This window comes from Mus musculus, chromosome 2, assembly GCF_000001635.26.
Source record: "Mus musculus strain C57BL/6J chromosome 2, GRCm38.p6 C57BL/6J".
NCBI lineage: Eukaryota > Metazoa > Chordata > Mammalia > Rodentia > Muridae > Mus > Mus musculus.
Window position 1 is genome coordinate 88,708,973 of NC_000068.7, and position 21,642 is coordinate 88,730,614.

Genomic DNA, 21,642 nt, shown 5'->3' on the forward strand with positions numbered 1-21,642 from the left:
AGAAGGTACCATGAGGTGCTGAGAAGAAGGTATATCCTTTTGTTTTAGGGAAAAATGTTCTGTAGATATCTGTCAGATCCATTTGTTTCATCACTTCTGTTAGTTTCAGTGTGTCCCTGTTTAGTTTCTGTTTCCATGATCTGTCCATTGGTGAAAGTGGTGTGTTGAAGTCTCCCACTATTATTGTGTGAGGCGCAATGTGTGCTTTGAGCTTTACTAAAGTTTCTTTAGTGAATGTGGCTGCTCTTGTATTTGGAGCATAGATATTCAGAATTGAGAGTTCCTCTTGGAGGATTTTACCTTTGATGAGAATGAAGTGTCCCTCCTTGTCTTTTTTGATGACTTTGGGTTGGAAGTCAATCTTATCAGATATTAGGATGGCTACTCCTGCTTGTTTCTTCATACCATTTGCTTGGAAAATTGTTTTCCAGCCTTTCATTCTGAGGTAGTGTCTATCTTTTTCTCTGAGATGAGTTTCCTGTAAGCAGCAAAATGTTGGGTCTTGTTTGTGTAGCCAGTTTGTTAGTCTATGTCTTTTTATTGGCGAGTTGAGACCATTGATGTTAAGAGATATTAAGGAAAAGTAATTGTTGCTTCCTGTTATTTTAGTTGTTAAAGGTGGCATTCTGTTCTTGTGGCTGTCTTCTTTTAGGTTTGTTGAGGGATTACCTTCTTGTTTTTTCTAGGGCGTTGTTCCCGTTCTTGTATTGGTTTTTTTCTGTTATTATCCTTTGAAGGGCTGGATTCGTGGAGAGATAATGCGTGAATTTGGTTTTGTCGTGGAATACTTTGGTTTCTCCCTCTATGATAATTGAGAGTTTGGCTGGGTATAGTAGCCTGGGCTGCAGTTTGTGTTCTCTTAGTGTCTGTATAACATCTGTCCAGGCTCTTCTGGCTTTCATAGTCTCTGGTGAAAAATCTGGTGTAATTCTGATAGGCTTGCCTTTATATGTTACTTGACCTTTTTCCCTTACTGCTTTTAGTATTCTATCTTTATTTAGTGCATTTGATGTTCTGATTATTATGTGTCGGGAGGAATTTCTTTTCTGGTCCAGTCTATTTGGAGTTCTGTAGGCTTCTTGTATGTTCATATGCATCTCATTCTTTAGATTTGGGAAGTTTTCTTCAATAATTTTGTTGAAGATGTTTGCTGGACCTTTGAGTTGAAAATCTTCATTCTCATCCACTCCTATTATCCGTACGTTTGGTCTTCTTATTGTGTCCTGGATTTCCTGGATATTTTGAGTTAGGATCTTTTTGCATTTTCCATTTTCTTTGATTGTTGTGCCGATGTTCTCTATGGAATCTTCTGCACCTGAGATTCTCTCTTCCATCTCTTGTATTCTGTTGCTGATGCTCAAATCTATGGTTCCAGATTTCTTTCCTAGGGTTTCTATCTCTAGTGTTGCCTCGCTTTGAGTTTTCTTTATTGTGTCTACTTCCCTTTTTAGGTCTAGTATGGTTTTGTTCATTTCCATCACCTGTTTGTATGTTTTTTCCTCTTTTTCTGTAAGGACTTCTACCTGTTTGATTGTGTTTTCCTGTTTTTCTTTAAGGACTTGTAACTCTTTAGTAGTGTTCTCCTGTATTTCTTTAAGTGATTTATTAAAGTCCTTCTTGATGTCCTCTACCATCATCATGAGATATGCTTTTAAATCTAGGTCTAGGTTCTCAGGTGTGTTGGGGTTCCCTGGACTGGGCGAAGTGGGTGTGCTGGGTTCTGGTGATGGTGAGTGGTCTTGGTTCCTGTTAGTAAGATTCCTCCGTTTACCTTTCGCCATCTGGTAATCTCTGGAGTTAGTAGTTATAGTTGACTCTGTTTAGAGATTGTTCTTCTGGTGATTCTGTTACCGTCTATCAGCAGACCTGGGAGACAGATTCTCTCCTCTGAGTTTCAGTGCTCAGAGCACTCTCTGCTGGCAAGCTCTCTTACAGGGAAGGTGCGCAGATATCTTGTATTTGGACCTCCTCCTGGCCGAAGAAGAAGGCCCAAAACAGGACCTTTCTCAGACACTGTGTTGCTTTGGCAGTTCCCAGGTGGTACAGACTCTCACCTAAGCAGACTAAATTCCTAAGTTCCTTGGAGTCCCGGGACCAAGATGGCGACCGCTGCTGCTGTGGCTTAGGTCGCCTCCCCAGCCGGGCGGGCACCTGTCCTCTGGTCCGGAAGGTGGCCGGCTGTCCCAGGCCCACGCAGGGTGCTGCCTCAGCGCCTCTGTGCTTCCGCCTGTTCCAGAGGCTGTCAGGTTCTCTGGCGCACCCTCTCACCTGTTCAGACTAATTTCCTAAGTTCGGCGGGTCCGGACCAAGATGGCGACCGCTGCTGCTGTGGCTTAGGCCGCCTCCCCAGCCGGGTGGGCACCTGTCCTCTGGTCCGGAAGGTGGCCGGCTGTCCCCGGCCCACGCAGGGTGCTGCCTCAGCGCCTCTGTGCTTCTGCCTGTTCCAGAAGCTGTCAGGTTCTCTGGCGCACCCTCTCACCTGTTCAGACTAATTTCCTAAGTTCGGCGGGTCCCGGACCAAGATGGCGACCGCTGCTGCTGTGGCTTAGGTCGCCTCCCCAGCCGGGCGGGCACCTGTCCTCCGGTCCGGAAGGTGGCCGGCTGTCCCCCCTGTCCACTTTTATAAATAATTTCTTCGTATGATTTAGTTGTCCTACCAAATATTCACCTACTTATGATAAGGTCTGATAAAACCGAAAATGCAACTCTGTCATAGTGGCACATGTCTGCAATCATCCATCCCTCAGGGGACTGAGTCAGGAGGATTGACACAAGTTTTAATGCAACTTTGTGTTCCTTCAGAGTTCGACTTCAACCAGGACTATAGAGTAAGGCTCTGTCTTACAGTGGCACACAAAACACTATTTACTAGGAATCTGGGAATATTTTGCTCTATATGCCATTCTCACACATTTACATACAAGTCATTACCCATATCTTTGTATATATTTCATTTATTTGTTTTTAAATTATTTTGGTTCCATTTTTCCTTCTTTTTTATTTTGCTTTATTAATCCTATTTACCTCTGTTTGTGTGGTAATTCAATATACAAAAAAATTATTTTTCAGCTCTTAACTTTATACCTTCTAAATTATAATCTTTATTTTATTTCCATTTACCATATGATAAAAAAAGTTCTATTCCTAAACAAAAAAAATGGTACTAAGTTGGCTTAATTTATTTATCTTTATGACATTTGATTACTAAATAACTTTATAGCCACATTTCAAGCCAACATTAGAGGGTACTTTATCATTTATTTAAAATCAATGAAATTCATAACACTGTTTAAACACATTGTAAATCAAACCTGTATTCACCTGATTTAATTGTCTTCTTGGAGGCTTACTGCTTTCTTGCTCTTTCTAAAATCTGGCTGGCTGGTTTAAGTAATATTTTTGGCTCAAACTGCTCTCCTATCTGACTGCTTGAATCTGGCTTCTCTCAGCTTCTCGATGAATTGATCTGCTTGACCTCAAACTAACTCTGGCAATTGGTTCTAATCTTCTTGTACCTTCTCATTCTCTGGTTTTTCTCTCTTCACCTGTGTCTAACTTGTTATCTCTCCAACCTATCTATGTAAAAATGTCCCAGTAAAAAAAAAAAAAAATCGTAAAAACTGCCTCCTCTCTCTGCACTGCTTTCTTAAGTTCTTTCTTTCCTATGCTGTTCCCTTGAGGATTGGGCATATCTTATATCTGATTCTTTTTTCCAAATCTTCCTCAGATTTGTCACTTTCTGTGTCCTTCAGTGAGATGCAACATTCCAACATGGCTGCTTCCTCCTACCTTCATTGTTTGGGATTGAATGTGTATATTGAGGGTGGATCTGTATTCCAGCTATAGTTATAAAAGGTCTGTGTTCCAGCCAGGTCACACAACCCTAGAAGGTCTTTGGATGATATTCCTTTCAAGAGTAGCAACATTGCTGGATTAAAATTCCTTTATAACTTTCCTTTTCCAATTTAAACTAAAATTTGTACACATTTTAACTATAACAACAGAAACAAAAATCAATTCCATGAATTTAAAAGTCCAAATAATCTTGAGGAATATTTGATTTGATGGTCCTTTATAACTGCAGTCCTGAACATCTTGCCCTCCATCTAATGTCAGTATCAGCATCAAGGTTTTCCAATCTGCCAGTATGATGAACAATCTGTTCTTTTGCAGCCACTTTACTGAGCTTTCTTCATGCAGAGTGGTAAGTTTCAGTTTTCTGCATCATCTGTGTTGCTGTCTTTCTGCTTCTCTTTCTTTTTTGAATCATGCCTCTCATGTAGAAGTTTCTCTTATTCAGTTTGGACATTTATCAAACAAGCTATATTACCTAGTTTAGTTTTCTCTAGTTGCTTTGTGGATTGTTGACAGAAAATATCTGGCTCACATTGTTTGTTGCCTGAGTACAAACTAATCAACTTAGGGATTTTCCCATAATAATGGATTGCTTGAAATATCTCTTGCTGAACTGTCTTCATGAGCTTAATCCCTACACTTACCAAACCTTCTATGAATCCCAGAAGGGTGAGGTCTACTAGAGAATTTTCTTGGAACACCTTATTGACAATCGCTTTTCAAATGAGCTTGTCTCTCACAGTGACTACAATGGACATTTGATGTCCAGGACTATTTTCCTTTGCTTTTCCAATTCCAGTTATTAGAGTCAGTATCAGCTGTGTCGTAATCCATGGATCCATGGTGGCTGATTGAGGTTTTCAAAGTATAAGAACTTTTTAACATTCTGCATTTGTATTTTTGAAGTCAAAGTTTCAATTAAAACCCAGGTAACATCTGGATATAATATTGTCCTCTTTATAGGACATATTATCTATATGCATTAATTCATGTGAAAATTTGCTTGGGATGTTTATTAATCTTTGTGAAGGACATAGACTTCTTTCCTTTTCCTATACCTTATCCCAGGCTCTTAAAACTAACAAAGGACAGTATATAATAAAAAAGTCATAAAAATTGCATCTAGTGTCTTAAATCAGCAAATTGCCCTTCACCTAACAATGGATCTTTCACAATATTAACACCTCTAGGCATATTAAAATATTTCATAGTTGCAGCTTCTTCTAGCCACTAAGTCAGTTGTTATTGAGAATAGTTTAACTGCTGTTATATCATCCCAGTTTTGGGAGATATGCTTCTTTTGTGAAGCTCAGGTATTTAATATCTGTCTCACATTGGAAGGGTGTATTCCATAAGCTACTATTGACCCTATAAAATGTTTAAGGCTATATATTTTAAGAAGAATTCAGACTAGCTGTTCATTTTGTTATTAGTTACCATAGGTACCCAATTAAGCACTTCTGTTCCTCTACCTCTTATCTCTCAAGATTTTGCATCACCACAGCTAATTTTTCTTGTACATCTATTTTTGTTGTTGTGCAGTTTTTTCAACCTTTTTGACAGGAAATATATTAAGATTGTAATTGAAAGTAGGGAGGGTTATACTCTAATGGTTATAGTTGCAGTAAATATTATGATAGCCTTTTCAAGTAACATTTCCATTCTTTCAATTCCTACTCTTGGTCTTAACAGATCTGAAATGGAATTCCCCATGCATAAATCAGGAAAATTCTGTCTATAGAGTTAAAATTGTAATAGTGTCTGGTCTTGGGAACTCCCCTTGAGCTAAATTCCACTTTGGGACTGTCACTGGATCTTCTTTTCCTCAGGCTCCTCTCAATTTCCATCCCTATAATTATTTCAGACAGGAGCAATTATGGGTCAGAGATGTGACTGTGGAATGGCAACCCCATCTCTCACTGTCTTCCTGCTGATGGGATCTATAAGGTCTCTTTTCCCACTGTCAGGTATTTCATATAATGTCCTTACCTTTGAATCCTGGAAGTCTCTCACCTCCCAGGTCTCCGGTCCATTCTGGGGTTCCCCCTAACCTCCTATTTCTTGAGGTTGCCTGTTTACCTTCTTTTTGCTGGCCCTCTGGGGTTCACTACTTTTCCCACATCCAATATGAGATCACATTTCCCTTTCCTCCCTGTCCCTTCCCCACCTCATCCAATTTCCCTGTCTTATACTTATTATAATCAAAGTGATGAACAAATTTTGATATTACTTACTGTGGTAGTTTGAGTATGCTTGACCATGGATCCCTGCATGGAGCCATACTTGCCACCATGATGATAATAAACTGACCCTCTGAAACCGATATCCAGCCCCAATTATATATTTGCCTTTGTAAGAGTTGCCTTGATCATAATATCTCTTAACGGCAATAAAATCCTGCCTAAGATACTTTAAACTGGAGTTGAAAACATAAGTGAGAAATATGAGTATCTAGAAGAGGAAAATAAAGAAAAAATAGTACTTCATACAGAGATGGTTAAGATTGGCCTATAACTGAAGAATCATGTATAATGGCTATTCTTGGTTGTAAACCAGAGCACATCTAGAATTAATTAAAAACACAAGTGGGCATAGTGAAGAGGAATTTTCCCACCCATATTTCAATCATTTGATGTGGAAGGACCCAAATCCAATTCATATCTTTTAGGTGAGGTGGGAATATTAACATTATTCTGGGACATGCCTTCATTGGCACCTAGAGGAGGGATTAAAGGAGAAGGAATTTACTCTGTCTCTTTTTCTGAATGTTTGCATGGTCACTAGCATGTCCATTCCTTTCTGGCAGTAGAGACCACAAAGTTCTGTTTCTCTAGAGAACCAAGATACAAATAAGTTATTACTAGTAAGACAAAATAAAACTTAATCACAAACTGTAACTGTTTACATATCCAGTCTGTTAGTCTATGTCTTTTCACTGGGGAACTGAATCCATTGATATTAAGAGACACTAAGAAAAAATAATTGTTGCTTCCTGTTATTTTGGTTGTTAGAGGAAGAATTAGGTTTGTGTGGCTATCTTCTTTTGGGTTTCATGAAAGAAGAATACTTTCTTCCTTTTACTAAGATGTAGTTTCCCACCTTGTGTTGGAGTTTATAATACTACATCAGATAGAGGGCTAATATCCAATATATACAAAAATATCAAGAAGTTAGACTTTACAGAACCAAATAACACTATTTAATAATAGGCTAGAGAGTAAAAATAGATTTCTCAATGGAGGATTATCGAATGGCCAAGAAGCACTTAAAGAAATGTTCAACAACCTTAGTCATCAGGGAAATGCAAATCAAAGCAAACCTGAGATTCCACATCATACCAATCAGAATGGCTAAGAACAAAAACTAAGGTGAAAACACATGCTGGCAAGGACACTGAGAAAGAGGAAGACTCCTTCATTGTTGGTGGGATTGCAAGCTATAACAACTACTCTAGAAATCAGTCTGGAGGTTCCTCAGAAAATAGGATGTTTTACTGCCTGAATATACAGCTATACCACTCCTGGGCATATATATACGTAAAGGGTGCTCCAACATATAACAAAGACTTCACTATATTCATAGCAGCCTTATTTATAATAGCAGGAAGCTGGAAAGAACACAGATGTTCTTCACCAGGAGAATGGCTACAGAAAATGCAGTACATTTACACAATGGAGTACTACTCAGCTATTAAGAACAATGAATCCTGAAAATCTTAGGCAAAAGGATGGAAATAGGAAATATCATCTTGAATGAGGTAACTCAATCACAAAAGAACACACATGGTAAGCACTCGCTGATAAGTGAATATTAACAAAAATCTCAGAATACCAAAGATACAGTTCATAGACCACATCAAACTCAAGAAGAAGAATAACCAAAGTATGAATGCTTCAGTCCTTAGTAGGGGGAACAAAATACTCACTGGAGCAAATATGGAGACAAAGTGTAGAGAAGAGACCGAAAGAAAGGCCATCAAGAGACTGCTCTACCTGAGGATCCATCCCATATACAGATTTCAAATCTAAACACTATTGTGGATGCCAACAAGTACTTGCTGTCAGGAATGTGATAAGATTTTCTCCTGAGAGGGTCTGCCAGAGCCTGGAAAATACAGAGGCAAATGCTCACAGCCAATCATTGGACAAAGCATGGGGTCCCTAATAGAGGAGTTTGAGAAAGGAGTGAAAAGCTGAAGGAGTTTGCAACCCATAGGAAGAACAACAATATCAACAAATCAGAACACATTGATCTCTCAGGGACTAAACCACCAACCAAAGAGTACTCATGGAGGGTCCCATGGCTCCTGCTGTATATGTAGCAGAGGATGGCCTTGTCCGGCATCAGTGGGAGGAGAGACCATTGGTCCTTTTACGATTAGATGCCACAGTGTAGGAGAATGCCAGGGCTGGGAGGCATGAGTGGGTGGCTGGGTAGAGAAATACCATCACAGAAGCATGGGGGTGGGGGTGTGAAATAGTGGCTTTCCGGAGGAAAAACCAGGAAAGGGGATAACATTTGAAATGTAAATGAAGAAAATATCCAATAAACATAACATGCAAGTCCAATGCATGATAGTATGCGGGCTGCTGAAGCAACAGAGTTTTTTGAACAGGGTCCCTTTGGGCCTTCATCCTCATCCAGGAAGCAGAGCTGAGTGACCACTGTGAACCTACCAGCCAGAGGAGAGTTGTCCTCTAGGGAGGGCGAGAGGGCTCTGACCCCAGGGCTCAGGTATGTTCACCATCTTGTATCCCTGCTCTCCCAGAGATCAGTCTTCACAGGAGAGCACTTGGTCCACAGAAGCATCACAGCTTCTTGGACAGGGTCCCTTCCAGTCTTCATCTCCAGTCAGAAGGCTGGATACACCGACATACCCGAAAAGCAAGATTCCGATTTAAAATCATATCTCCTGATGCTGGCAGAGGAGTTTAAGTAGGGCATTAATAACTCAATTAAAGAAATACAGAGGAACACTGCTAAATACGAAGATGTCCTTAAAGAGGAATCACAAAAACCCCTTAAAGAATTACAAAAAAACACTGCTAAAGAGTAAGAAGAACTTAAAGAGGAAACACAAAAATTCCTTTAAAAAATTACAGTAAAACACAAACAAAGAGGTGATGGGATTGAACAAAACCATCCAAGAAAAAAAAAAAAGTAGAAACAATAAAGAAAAAAAAACCCGAAAAAGAGAGAAATCTGGAGATAGAAATCCTAGGAAAGAAATCAGAAAATGCATCAGCAACACAATACAAGAGATGGAAGAGAGAATCTCAGGTGCAGAAAATTCCATAGAAAACATGGACACAGCAATCAAAAAAAAATGCAAAATGGAAAAAGAACCTAACTCAAAACATCCAAGAAATCAAGGACACAATGAGAAGACCAAACCTAAGGATAATAGGTAGAGATGAGAATGAAGAGTTTCAAATTAAAGGGCCAGCAAATATCTTCAACAAAATTATATAAGAAAACTTCCCTAATCTAAAGAAAGAGATGCCCATGAACATACAAGAAGCCTAAAGAACTCCAAATAGACTGGACCAGAAAAGAAATTCCTCCCAACACATAATAATCAGAACAACAAATGCACTAAGTAAAGATAGAATATTAAAAGCAGTAAGGGGGAAAGATCAGGTAACATATAAAGGCAGACCAATCAGAATTATACCTGACTTCTCTCCAGAGACTATGGAAGCTAGAAGTTCCTCAGCAGATGTCACACAGCTCCTGGTGGGGAGAATTTGCTTCTTAATTCTTAAAGAATTGCCTGCCTTGATTTCAGTGACACTAGCTTTGTGTTTTTCAGAGACTCCCACACTAGACTTCTATTCATAAATTACCATATTTCTGGAATACTAACCAACTGCCCCAATTTCTCTAGTCTGTAAGACCTTAAATTAAAATGTTACATGATAAATCCTCAAGCCTCTCAAACTATGTAACTTAATTTCATGATTCCTGCTGTCTCAATCAAAGGAGCATGGGGAAATAGCCAGGGCAGAGAAGCAGAAATTCAAACTATTCAATATTTGTAAGGTCTGCTATCTTTTCCTAGTCTTCTCAATTGTTCAAAAATTACTATTTAATCATTCATTCTAACTCTTAGTAGACAGAAATCAGATACACTGTGAAGGGCTTAAAGGTAGATAAAATGTCACCGAAAGTTTGTGAGGAAATAATTACTTAGGAAGATATCAGCACCACCCCTGTGAATGTTATTTTTTCATCAATGTCATTACATATACTTTAAGCACCATTAGTGCCATTGTTGACCTGAACATTATCTAGAAAGTAGTTTGCCACATTTTAAAAGTAAATTCCAAGTTCATGTCAATTGTAAGTAAAAGCTTTGTAACATCATTTTAGAAGCATTTAAAAAAAATACTCAACCTATACTATAATATACACTAGTCAGCTCAAATATTGTTCTTGTTCATCAAAAAGCTGACACATTCCAGAAGATTTGTCAAAGTTATTATTCTCTATTACTCATTTCTACTAATTTTAGTTCGACATAAAATCTTTTAAGTTTTGGGTGCACATGGATAGCTCAGCCTAATCTCATTTAGCAACTTTACATGATAACATTGGGGAAATGTGTGTATAGTTTAATACCTCTTCAAATAATCATAAACTGTAATATATCAAATGCATCATTTCTTCTAAAACAAAACTAATGCCTTTCTCATAATCATTGCTTATAAGGAATTCACTGATTTTAGAAAATTTCCTTTTTTCCAATGATAGTATTTCATATTTATAATAACAGTAAACCTTTAAAATTATAGTTTTTAATTTTAATACTTCTTTTCAAGTATTAGTAAAGTATTCTAAAAATATATTCACACAGTACATAAGGCCATATTAAAATATATATAATTCACCAAATCTCTAATAATGCATCTCTGAATTCACAAATGTAAACATACTTTTCACCTGTTTGAGGACTGGCTAAGTGAGTCTCAATTGCACATACTTTTTGATAGCAGCTTTCCCATAGGATGCTAGAAGAAAAAAATGTATTTCTGCCCTCCATAGGGAATATGTTAACACATAATGGTATAAGACATTGACCTTGAGAACAGCATTACTCCCTAAAATTTCCCTTTGAGCTGTTCAAAAATATTCCAGAGGCTACAATGTACCTAATTTTCAGAATCTGTTTGAATTTAGGCAATATAAAATGAATTCAGTATCTAGACAGGAGTTCAGATAGAAAGATGTTGCCACATGTATGAATGCTGCTAGTGAAGAAAACAAGAAATGAATGAATAGGTACTGAAGCTGAAACTAGCAGGAAAGAAAAAACAAGAGATAACATATAATTAGTAAAAGAGAAATTTGGACCATGAACCCTGATTCCACGAATTGCCCTAAATTGGCCTTCCTTTTTTCTATTCTTTTTTTTTTTGGGGGGGGGGTGGGGGGAGGTAAATAGAATTGTCCTTTTTTATTGGGCTTTTTATTTAGTTACATTTCAAATGTTATCCACTTCCCTGTTTCTGCCTCCCCAACCCCTTATCCCATCTTCCCTCCACTTGCTTCTATGAGGGTGTTCCTCCACCCACCCACACCTCCCTTTCCACCCTTTATTTTCCCTACACTGGGGCATCTAGCCTTCACAAGACCAAGGGCTTCTCCTCCCTTTGGTGCACAAGGCCATCCTCTGCTAGATATGTGACTGGAGCCATGGGTCCCTCTATGTGTACTCCTTGGGTGGTGGTTTAGTCCCTGGGAGCTCTGGGAGGTCTGGTTGGTTTATATTGTTGTTTTTTCTATGGATTACAAACCTGTTTAGCTCCTTCAGTCCGTTCTCTAACTCCTCCATTGGATACTCCATTGGGGACCCCGTGAACAGTCCAATAGTTGTTTGTGAGTATTTGCTTCTGTATTTGTCAGGCTCTGGCAGAGCTTCTCAGGAAATAGCTTAACAGGCTCCTGTCAGTATGCACTTCTTGGCATTGGCAATAATATCTGTGTTTGGTGACTGTATATGGGATGTATTCCCAGATGGGGCAATCTTTGGATGGCCTTTCCTTCAGTCACTGCTCCACACTTTGTCTCCATTTTCCTCCCATGAATTCTTTGCTCCCTCTTTTAAGAAGGACCAAAGTGCCCACACTTTGGTTGTCCTTCTTGAGCTTCCTGTGGTCTGTGAATTGTATCTTGGTTATTACAAGTTTTTGGGCTAATATACACTTATCAATACACTTATCAGTGTATATCATGTATGTTCTTTTGTGATTGGGTTAACTCACTAAGGATATTTTCTAGTCCATTCATTTGCCTAAGAGTTTCACAAATTCATTGTTTTTAATAGCGGAGTAGTACTCCACTGTATGTGTACCACATTTTCTATATCCATTCCTCTGTTGAGGGACATCTGAGTTCTTTCCAACTTCTGGCTATTATAAATAAGGTTTCTATGAACACAGTGGAGCATATGTCTTTGATATATGTTGGTCTTCCTATGTTGAGGAAGGGAGCAAGGGAGGGAGAAAGATATCGTACCACACATAGTGAACTGACAAGGTATTTGTAAATATTATTAAGGAGGGAATAGCTGAATGATAAAACCAGAATGCTGTCTTACCACCCATAGAGAATAAATTTTCAAGATCTCAAATTGTTAATTTCACTTACAATTAGTAAGAATACAGAGCTCTGAATCTCACATTAGAAAAACAAAAAACAAAAAACAAAAAAACCCAAATCATTTTAGTTTGCTTCACTAACTCAAGTCACTAGAAACAGACTGTTCCTTCTTTTTTCAAGTTTATGTACATATGGAAAAGGGGGGAGGGATTTAACAATGTCTAAGAGACATGAGATGAATTAAGCCATAACTTGGGAGAAGAAAAAAAACAATAAAATAGGCAAGCTAGAGATTTCTCCAACTTCTTATAGGAGGAATAAGAGAAAATTAAGCTAAGTAGTTACAAATCAAAAGGATCCAGACATAGTTATGAATTTCGTAAACAAATGAAGGAGCAATGGGTATCTTCATAGAGAATGAATGACCAAATGTCAGGGCACATAGCTTACAGTCTGGAATTGGAACTAGAAAGAGAAGAAAAAGAAAAGATTGCTGAGTTGGAAGGCAGAAAGCAGGTCAACTTAGCAGTTAGGGTCTTGAGCAACTATATTAGTCAGAAAGGTCATAGTATATAAATTCCTATCTCATCCAGAAGAGTCAGTCTTCCCATCTTAATATGTTTTCATGTGCATCATGTTTCTTTTTTTCCTTCTGAAGTCATGCTATTCTACAGATGTTGTAAAATGGAATATTTCTCCTTATCATAGGAGGTCTTCAGACTTACCTTGTCCAGTGAAGTTCCCTGGAGACTTTGTCAAAGGTATTATCAATCTATTGATCCATTTGTAAAGCAGATTATTGCTGGTTAACCATGTTCTTTCAAAATCAGAATAGTGATTAATTTGTTGCTTTCTTCTTTAAAATTAAAGTGTTAGAACACACAGAATAATCCTAAAAAAGAAAAAAAAAAGAAAAAAGAAAAAAAGAGTAGTTATCCAGCCTCAATAACTTTCAAATCTACTAATTTTTAACTGGATACCTGGCAATTACCAGGAAAAGACATTAAAACTAGTTAACAAGCAATTTTAGTAAAAAGAAATATTAAAAAATACAATTTTCTTGAAATAAAATCTTGGAAATTTCACTTTATTTTCTCATATATTTGAACAAAATGATAGCTGTACCAAAGCTGTGTGAATATATAGATTGTCCAGAGCATTTTTCTCTTTTCTAACTATCTTAGACACAGGCCTTGAATCTTCCAGCTTCTGGACAATTGAATTTTTCTACATTACTGATTCAATCAGACTTTTCTCTGCTTCTTTCTGAATTGCTATGTTTGACCTCATTTTAACTTTGCCAATATATTCCAGTCTTTTAGCTTCCTCTCATTTTCTGACTTGTTCTCTTGTCACCTGTCTCTAGCTTGTTTTCTCTATTTCTTATCTTTGCAAAAGATCCTGAAAACATCCCCACCATTTTTCCTACATAGATCTTAAGTAACCTCTACTTCATGTGCTGTTCACATGAAAGGAGGGCATGGCCTATGTCTGACTCATTGTGTCAAATCTTTCTCTCATTCATCATTTTGTTTTCCCCTCAATTAGATAGCACTTTCAAACATGACTGGTTCCTTCTATAAACTAAACTTAACTTCCTTGTTAGGGATGAAAATGTATTAAAGACATGTCTAAAGTCTGACAAGATCATATATAACCCAGAGCATTCCTGCATACCAGCAAGATCACATAGTCCTACAGTCTTCAGAGTGATCCTTTTCTAGAATACTCATGTTGCTGAACTAAAATTCATCTACAACCTCTTTAATTTTTAAAGTCTTCAAGTATTAATTTGCCACTATCACATTTTATATACTTTTGTCATTTCAGCCATTTTGCTAGTCTATTATATGCAAAATGACATTTCTTGTAAAAGAGACCAAAACTATAAAATCATGCTGCTTTCTATTGTGATACAACTAGTCTATTGCTATGTATAAATGATAACCAGATCCCTAAAAACTAAGGCAATAGCTGTTGTAACAATCTAATGTGTGCTTGGCCTTTAGCCATGAGAATGAAATAAATATCATATATAATGATATCCAATTCCAATTTAGTAATAGGCTTATTTATGATTGAAAAGGAAATGAAAGCTACCCATCCTTGTGTGTGCTGGTTGGCTGCTTTCTGAAGAAAATTAGGTAGATATTATAATGAAAGAAATGGGCAGGAGGGAGATGATGTTTTATGCGCATAGCTCATTGAGCTTGACATAACTATATCTACTAAGCAATAAAGAAGGAGGCTCATTAATTCCAAAGGTATGTGGAGAAAGACCCTCAACATCAATCATCATGAACACATTAGTTAAAGCAAACGTACTGATTTTCCTACATATATAGTCTCTCTGTAAAAGTAGGGTTAAAAACAGTTGACATTGGATGTACGGATGATCGTGTTTTGTAACTCAGGGGTAAATTTGTTTTTTTTTATGGGGAATTTGGCAAGCAAAGGGATGGGCTTAGAAACATAGAAGTTTTGTGATCAAAGCCATGGTTGTAAGGTTGTAATAAAAAGGTAGTCATAACAATAAGTAGTAATAAGAAAAGTTAATCATAATAATCTTTTGGAACAAAGCCATAGTTGCTTGTAATGGAACAGGCAGTACAAATTCACATGTAGGTAAGGTATAGGTGGGGCAGAGCCCAATTCTCAAGAATCAGACTCAGTAATAAACAGGAATAAATCTATAGTTTGTCATGACTATAAGATATGTTTTAACTCTAAGTAGGAGGTACTATGCTTAGCCTGATAATAACCTTCTCTCTCTCTCTTTCTCTCTCTCTCTCTCTCTCTCTCTCTCTCTCACACACACACACACACACACACACACACACACACACGCACACACACACACACATACACAGATATAGAGGCATGAACTGCTTTGTGTCCTTCTGTATGTGTTTGTGTATGGCTGTGTATTTATATATATAGTTGTACTAAATAAAACACTCGGCTTGACCTTCTAGGAAAACATTGCATTTGGCATGGGGGAGAAAGGAACCCTTATCACCATTGCTGGTCTGCATAATAGGGTATTATCTTTCAAAGAAAGAAGGTGATGACTCTGAGGGTGTTAAAACTGGATGTAAATCATGTTTGGAATATGTTAAGCATTAACAGTAGAGATAATAGAGGGAAAAGCATGAAAGAGGATTATCCAGGTCACTCAGAGATATTTGTGTCAGGACATATGAACATGGCAGTTAGAAATGGAACATAGGATGGTATATGTAGAATATGCTACAGACATTAAACTTTAAATTCTGTTCATAAAAATTGAAAATGGAAGGCATAAGTTGGTATAATAGAAAGTTGGGGAAAATTAAGGGGCATAGGAACTTAAAGAGCTGTGCACCTTGTTGTTTGTTGGAAGTCTTTCAAAGCTAGGAACTGAAAATTTTGATATAAGTAATAAAATTCATGGTAAAGGTTGTTGATATGTTGACAATGTGCTTATAAATTTTATGCTAAGATGACATGATTACACGTGGGGCATTTATTGTCTTTGAGTTACTTGAGAGCTTCTCAGCTGTAACTGTCTACTTTTCTGAGCATATAAGAATCATGATTATGAGCTTAGTAAGAGTCAGAACTTATATCCAGGTTTTCTTTTAGCTTGCCTGTAGTATTAATGACTAAGCAAGGCAGGCACCTTCAGTGTCACAATTCTGTTAATAATGTACCTTGAATATATTATTTTCATTATTTCAAGCTAAAACTTCATGGTGTATAGTGAACATATTGAGGAGCATTTCTGTACACACTTGAATATTTTATAGATGTGTTCCACAACTCTGAGCTAGACAAGACTACCAACCAATGTATCTATTATGATTTTTCTTTAATCCATGGACTTAGACCGTTCATACTTAGGGTATACTTCCTAAATGACCGTGCTTAGAGTTAGATTCATTGTATTTTGCAAGAAGGAGTTAAAATACAACAGTAGTTGGTATTGGTCATGTGATAAATATTCATATCTAAAGGCTGCATGTGTTTTTATAGAACCTGAAATAAAATGTAACTTTTGCCACGTGTGCAGTAAAAGTATGACTTTTATGGTTGAATCATGTTATATGCTAATTAGAGTTTAGGTCTACTCCACTAGAAACTGTTTCTAGCTCACTGAAACTGAGCTTGGTACTGTGAGTCAGAACAAAAATTTATAAATAATAAACATGATTGTAACTGTCATAAATCTTAGCTAAGACCCAACTTCTATTGTTTTGTTAAATACATGTGGTAAATATGTCAAATACAAACATCTGTTTTCATGTCAATTGACTACTGTTGGCAACAGCCTTGTTCATGGAGGAATATGTCTTTAAATAGTGGTTGGCAGTTACAACAGAGAATCTGACATAATTGAAAGGTTGAAATACTTGAATCTTGTTACAGCATGGAAGCTAAATGTTCTGAAATGTTCATAAACTTATAAGCACTTTTGGGGCTCAAGGAAAAATTTGGAAGAGCTCTTGGAAAAAATAAGAGCAATGGGAAAGCACAGAATATTGAATAACAGCATTTGGATCAGAATATATATGTTAACTATCATAAATATATCTTAATATGGCATCAAAGAGAATCATTCACCAAAAAGTGATAAAACAATACTGCCATGGATTGTAGGAAACATGTAATAAAGAAATAAATCATACTGTTCCATGAAAAGATACTACACTGTATCAATCAATAATATATGTGCATAAATAATGACAGAGCTCATTTTAGTTTGGAAGGAGAAAATATTTTTCTTTTATACCCTAGGCTTTTGAACTGGTGCATGCTTGAAGGAATGATTTAGATGAATTACAAAGTGTGTTGACTTTAAGATTCTCTCCCTTTCCAATACCTACATGATTCTAAGAGAAGAATACCTCAGTGAAGAAATTATGTATAGAGTAAATTCAGAAATCCTGACTGAGAAAAGACAAAAGCCTTGGTAAAGGGAAATATATCAACAAAAAAATTAAAACACTAAGGTGAGATACAGAATATATTGCAGCAACACTATATAATACATGAGAAAAACTGTAAGTACAACAGTAATATTTTGCTAGTGCAGATAATAAACAAGTAAGATTTTACAGAGGATGTACTAAGGCTAGATTCTGTCTTTGATAGGTAAATGGAGTTATTTACCGATTGTTTTCATTTGTCTAAAAAATATTTTCTCATAATATAAGACTTCAAGTGCATCAGGATAATCTATAATTAGAAGCATAGTAAGTATGAGGATATAAAAGACAATTAAAAGTTGAGGTTATGGTGGGTGGAACATGCCTTTAATCCCAACACTCGGGAGGCAGAGGCAGGCAGATTTCTGAGTTCGAGGCCGGCCTGGTCTACAAAGTGACTTCTAGGACTACCAGAGCTATACCTAGAAACACTGTCTCAAAAAAAAAAAAAAAAAAAAAAAAAAAAAAAAAAAAAAAAAGGTTGAAGTTATAGTTTAGTGGTATACTAAATGTTGAGTATAATTAAAAGCCCTAAGTAAAAATTAATGAATATAAACATATAAAATCAAAATGTATTTAAGTATCATTTCATGTGTTTATTTAGCACTTACATTTTTCTTAGTTTGGTTTTGGTTAGATTTGATTATTTTTCATTATTTATTTCCTGTTTTAAATATGTCTTGACTGCAGTTTCTACTCCTTTCACTTCTCCCTAACTTCTCCTCCATTTCTCTTCAGAAAACAAAGCAGGCCTTCCAGCGATATCCACAGAACATGGCTTAACAAGATACAATAAGACTAGGCACAAACCTCATATCAACTCTGGAGATGGAGAATCCCAAGAGCTGATAAAGAGTCAGAGACACCCAACACATACTTTTAGGAGACCCAGTAAAACACAAATGTAACAACCATAACATATATACAGAGAACCTAGCACAAATCCATACAGGCTCATTTTTAAGAAACATTTCTTGAAAAAGTAAGGTATAAAATTATGCATCTAATTTATGTGATACTCATATATTATACTCATAATTTTGCTCAATCTGACTATGAAAATCTAATTGTTTTACTTTTTATAAAGAACTGCTATCAAATGCAGGATTTTCTGTAAATAGTAAATATCTTCAAGATTAGCAGCATTGGATATTGAGGGAATGTTGGTATTCTGTCTGTTTTTGGCTTCCTTGCTTAATTGTTTGGTTAGTTGGTTGTTTGGTTGGTTGGCTTTAGTTTGTTGATTTGCCATGAGAATCTTCATGGAGGGGAAGAAAACTGAGGGAGGAGGGTATATATGAGGCATTGACTCTCAAACACAGTATAAGGAGCAAGCTAGGCAAGGCAGATTAAGGAAAAATGAACTGGAATTGGGAGAAACTTTTGAGTACATCGACATAAAAAACATCACAAGAAATCATATAGGAGATGAGAGAGAAAAGCATCTATCATGAAAATGTCTCATGAGACATGCTTTCTTAAGACATTTGTGCATTAAATGAGTGATCATCCATCTGTGAAATATTATATTTCTTCATGTATACTAAAAATATATTCATATGACTATTGCCAGCTGCTAAAGCATTGACAGGAAGATTTACAAAACATATATGTCCTGCCGAATTTCCAAAATTCAAAAACCAATAATCATTACAGCATACCTGTTTAAGCATAGTGAGTACTGATGGTATAGAATTAGATCTAAATCTGCTCTGTAAGGGGTGAGAACAGGAAGGAAAGGAAATATGGGAGCTTAATGTGTTCAGAAAATATTACACAGATGTATGAAAATGCCCTTACATAATACAATATCATGCTCATGAATATATGACAAGAGGAAACATTAAAAAATAATAAATGTTAAAACCAACAAGTGAGAAAACAGAATTAAATTCCTACTATTAACAAGGTTCTTTGTAATTTATTTTGAAACAGAAGATTAAAGTTGTTACAGATTTACTTCATTATCAGTGTGTGTGTGTGTGTGTGTGTGTGTGTGTGTGTGTGTTTGCATGTGTGCAAGTATGTGCTGGGGTTGCTAGGAAAGGAATTTAGGCTATCCCCATCCTAACCATGTCCTCTATCAAACCAAGACAATCTTGCAGCCTTTCGATCCACCTGATCACCTCTGGATACACTTTACTATGTAGATTAGACAGAGCACTAAGTTGTTCCTTTGGCTCATGACTTTCCCCAAATAGTTTGAATTTTCTGTGACTTGTCAAATAGTAGCTGACCTAGGAACATCACAGCAGAATCACAATATTCTTTCACTTACTTCAACTCTGAGTGACAGCCGAGACCACACCTTGTGCATGGCACTTTTCATCTCACTGTTTCTCAGAGTATAGATAAGGGGATTCAACATTGGGGCAATCACAGTGTAAAACACAGAAATTTCCTTATCCTTGTTCTCACTTCCTACAGGTAAAACATAGGTATAAATACAGGGCCCAAAAAATAAAACTACTACCATTATGTGTGAACTACAGGTAGAGAGTGCTTTGCGCTTCCCTGCAGATGATCTTGTCCTCAGAGAATACAATATGAGTATGTAAGAAACAAGTAGTACAATAAAAATGGCAACAACCACCATCCCAGAGTTGGCAATTGTTAAGATACTAACAACATGAAGATCTTTACAGACCAATTTCAGAAGAGGCTTGATGTCACACAAGTAGTGATTGATGTGGTTGGGCCCACAGAACGGCAGACTGAGCACCATCAGTAGTAAAGCAATGGAGTGCCAGAACCCCAGTATCCAGGCCGTGACAATCAACATATCACATCTCTTCCTGCTCATGATAACCATGTAGTGCAGGGGCTTGACAATGGCAACATAGCGGTCCAAGGCCATGGACACCAGGATGAAGATTTCCACACCTGCTAGCAAGTGGGCAGTGAAGAGCTGGGTCATGCACTCATTATAGGAAATGTTTTTTCTTGTTGCTGCCAAGTCCCTGATGAGCCTGGGAATCACAGTGGAGGTGTAGCAGAGGTCCATGAGGGAAAGATGGCAGAGAAAATAATACATTGGTTGTTCGATTAGGTGGCTGCAGGTGATGGTGAGAAGGATGACGGAGTTCCCCATTAAGACAGCCAGGTAGCAAAGCAGGAACAAGAAAAAGAACAGCAGCTCTATTTGTCTATTCTGCCAAAGACCCATGAAAATGAACTCTGTGACATTTTTATGATTTTCCATGAATTCTAGGTGAATCCACATGCACAGCTGAAACTTAGTTCATCTGAAATTAAACAAGAAAAGAGAGGCAACTTTGATAGACTTTTTTGAACTTTTATAAGATCATATATTGAAAGCAAAAGTCATATTTGATGTATTTATGTGCATTAACTAAGCCCATTAGGAAAGTATATAAATATACACCTAATTCTTCATTCAAGATTATTAATAGTGGTATTCTATACCTAGAAAATTTTATAACTATTTTATACATATTAAACTCTGATAAAGTCAAATGTGTTCTGTACTGATATACATTTTACATATGAACAAATACAGAAATGGCAGGTATAACTTAATTACAGAAACTCCTTAAGAGGATGCAAATCTAAGCACTGCATATTTTCCCAGTTCCATTTTACTAATTTCTGTCTCATATTTTTCAACACGAGAAGAATTCCGCTCATTTTCCTTCCTCAAAAAAAAAATGATTGTATTATATTACATTGTTTCTACATTATTAAATATATAAAAGTTTGTAAGTCTTGATTCTGTGTGTCACATATGATTTAAATACATGTTCCGAGCTCATAGATAGAAATTTATACATTATTTGGAATTAATACCAATTTTCTAAATAAGGTAATCGTCTTACTCACTCAAGTAAAAGGGCGTGAATACACTGAAAGTACTTTCAGTGTTTCTCCTTAGATGATTCAAAAAAAAACAAAAACAAAAACAAAAAACAACAACCACAACAAACCTCAAGACACAAAACACAAACAGTCTAGGAATGAATAATTTTAGGTTACAGTGTTTGGCATTTAAAGAGAAAGTATAACTTTTATATTTCTGTAAGAATGTAAAGGCATATTTTAGAGATTACTGGTAACATGTTATAATCACTCCAGAGTGCTAATCAATCCTCTGGACTGCCCTGTTTATTTACTCTCATACTGAGGACATAGTAGCTATGGTGAGGTTGATATCTTGGGATATCAAGGGAATAAGTTAACTATATCATGTTTTAACAATATT

At 36.7% G+C, this 21,642-nt stretch overlaps 1 protein-coding gene across 1 annotated transcript; it reads right to left on the reverse strand.

Annotated features, from left to right (window-relative positions):
* Positions 1 to 19,680: 19,680 nt before the first annotated feature.
* On the reverse strand, positions 19,681 to 20,625 carry Olfr1197 (olfactory receptor 1197). The gene has a single exon (NM_001005225.2). It carries the CDS (start codon positions 20,623 to 20,625, stop codon positions 19,681 to 19,683), a length of 945 nt encoding a protein of 314 aa, NP_001005225.1.
* Between the last annotated feature and the right edge of the window lie 1,017 nt (positions 20,626 to 21,642).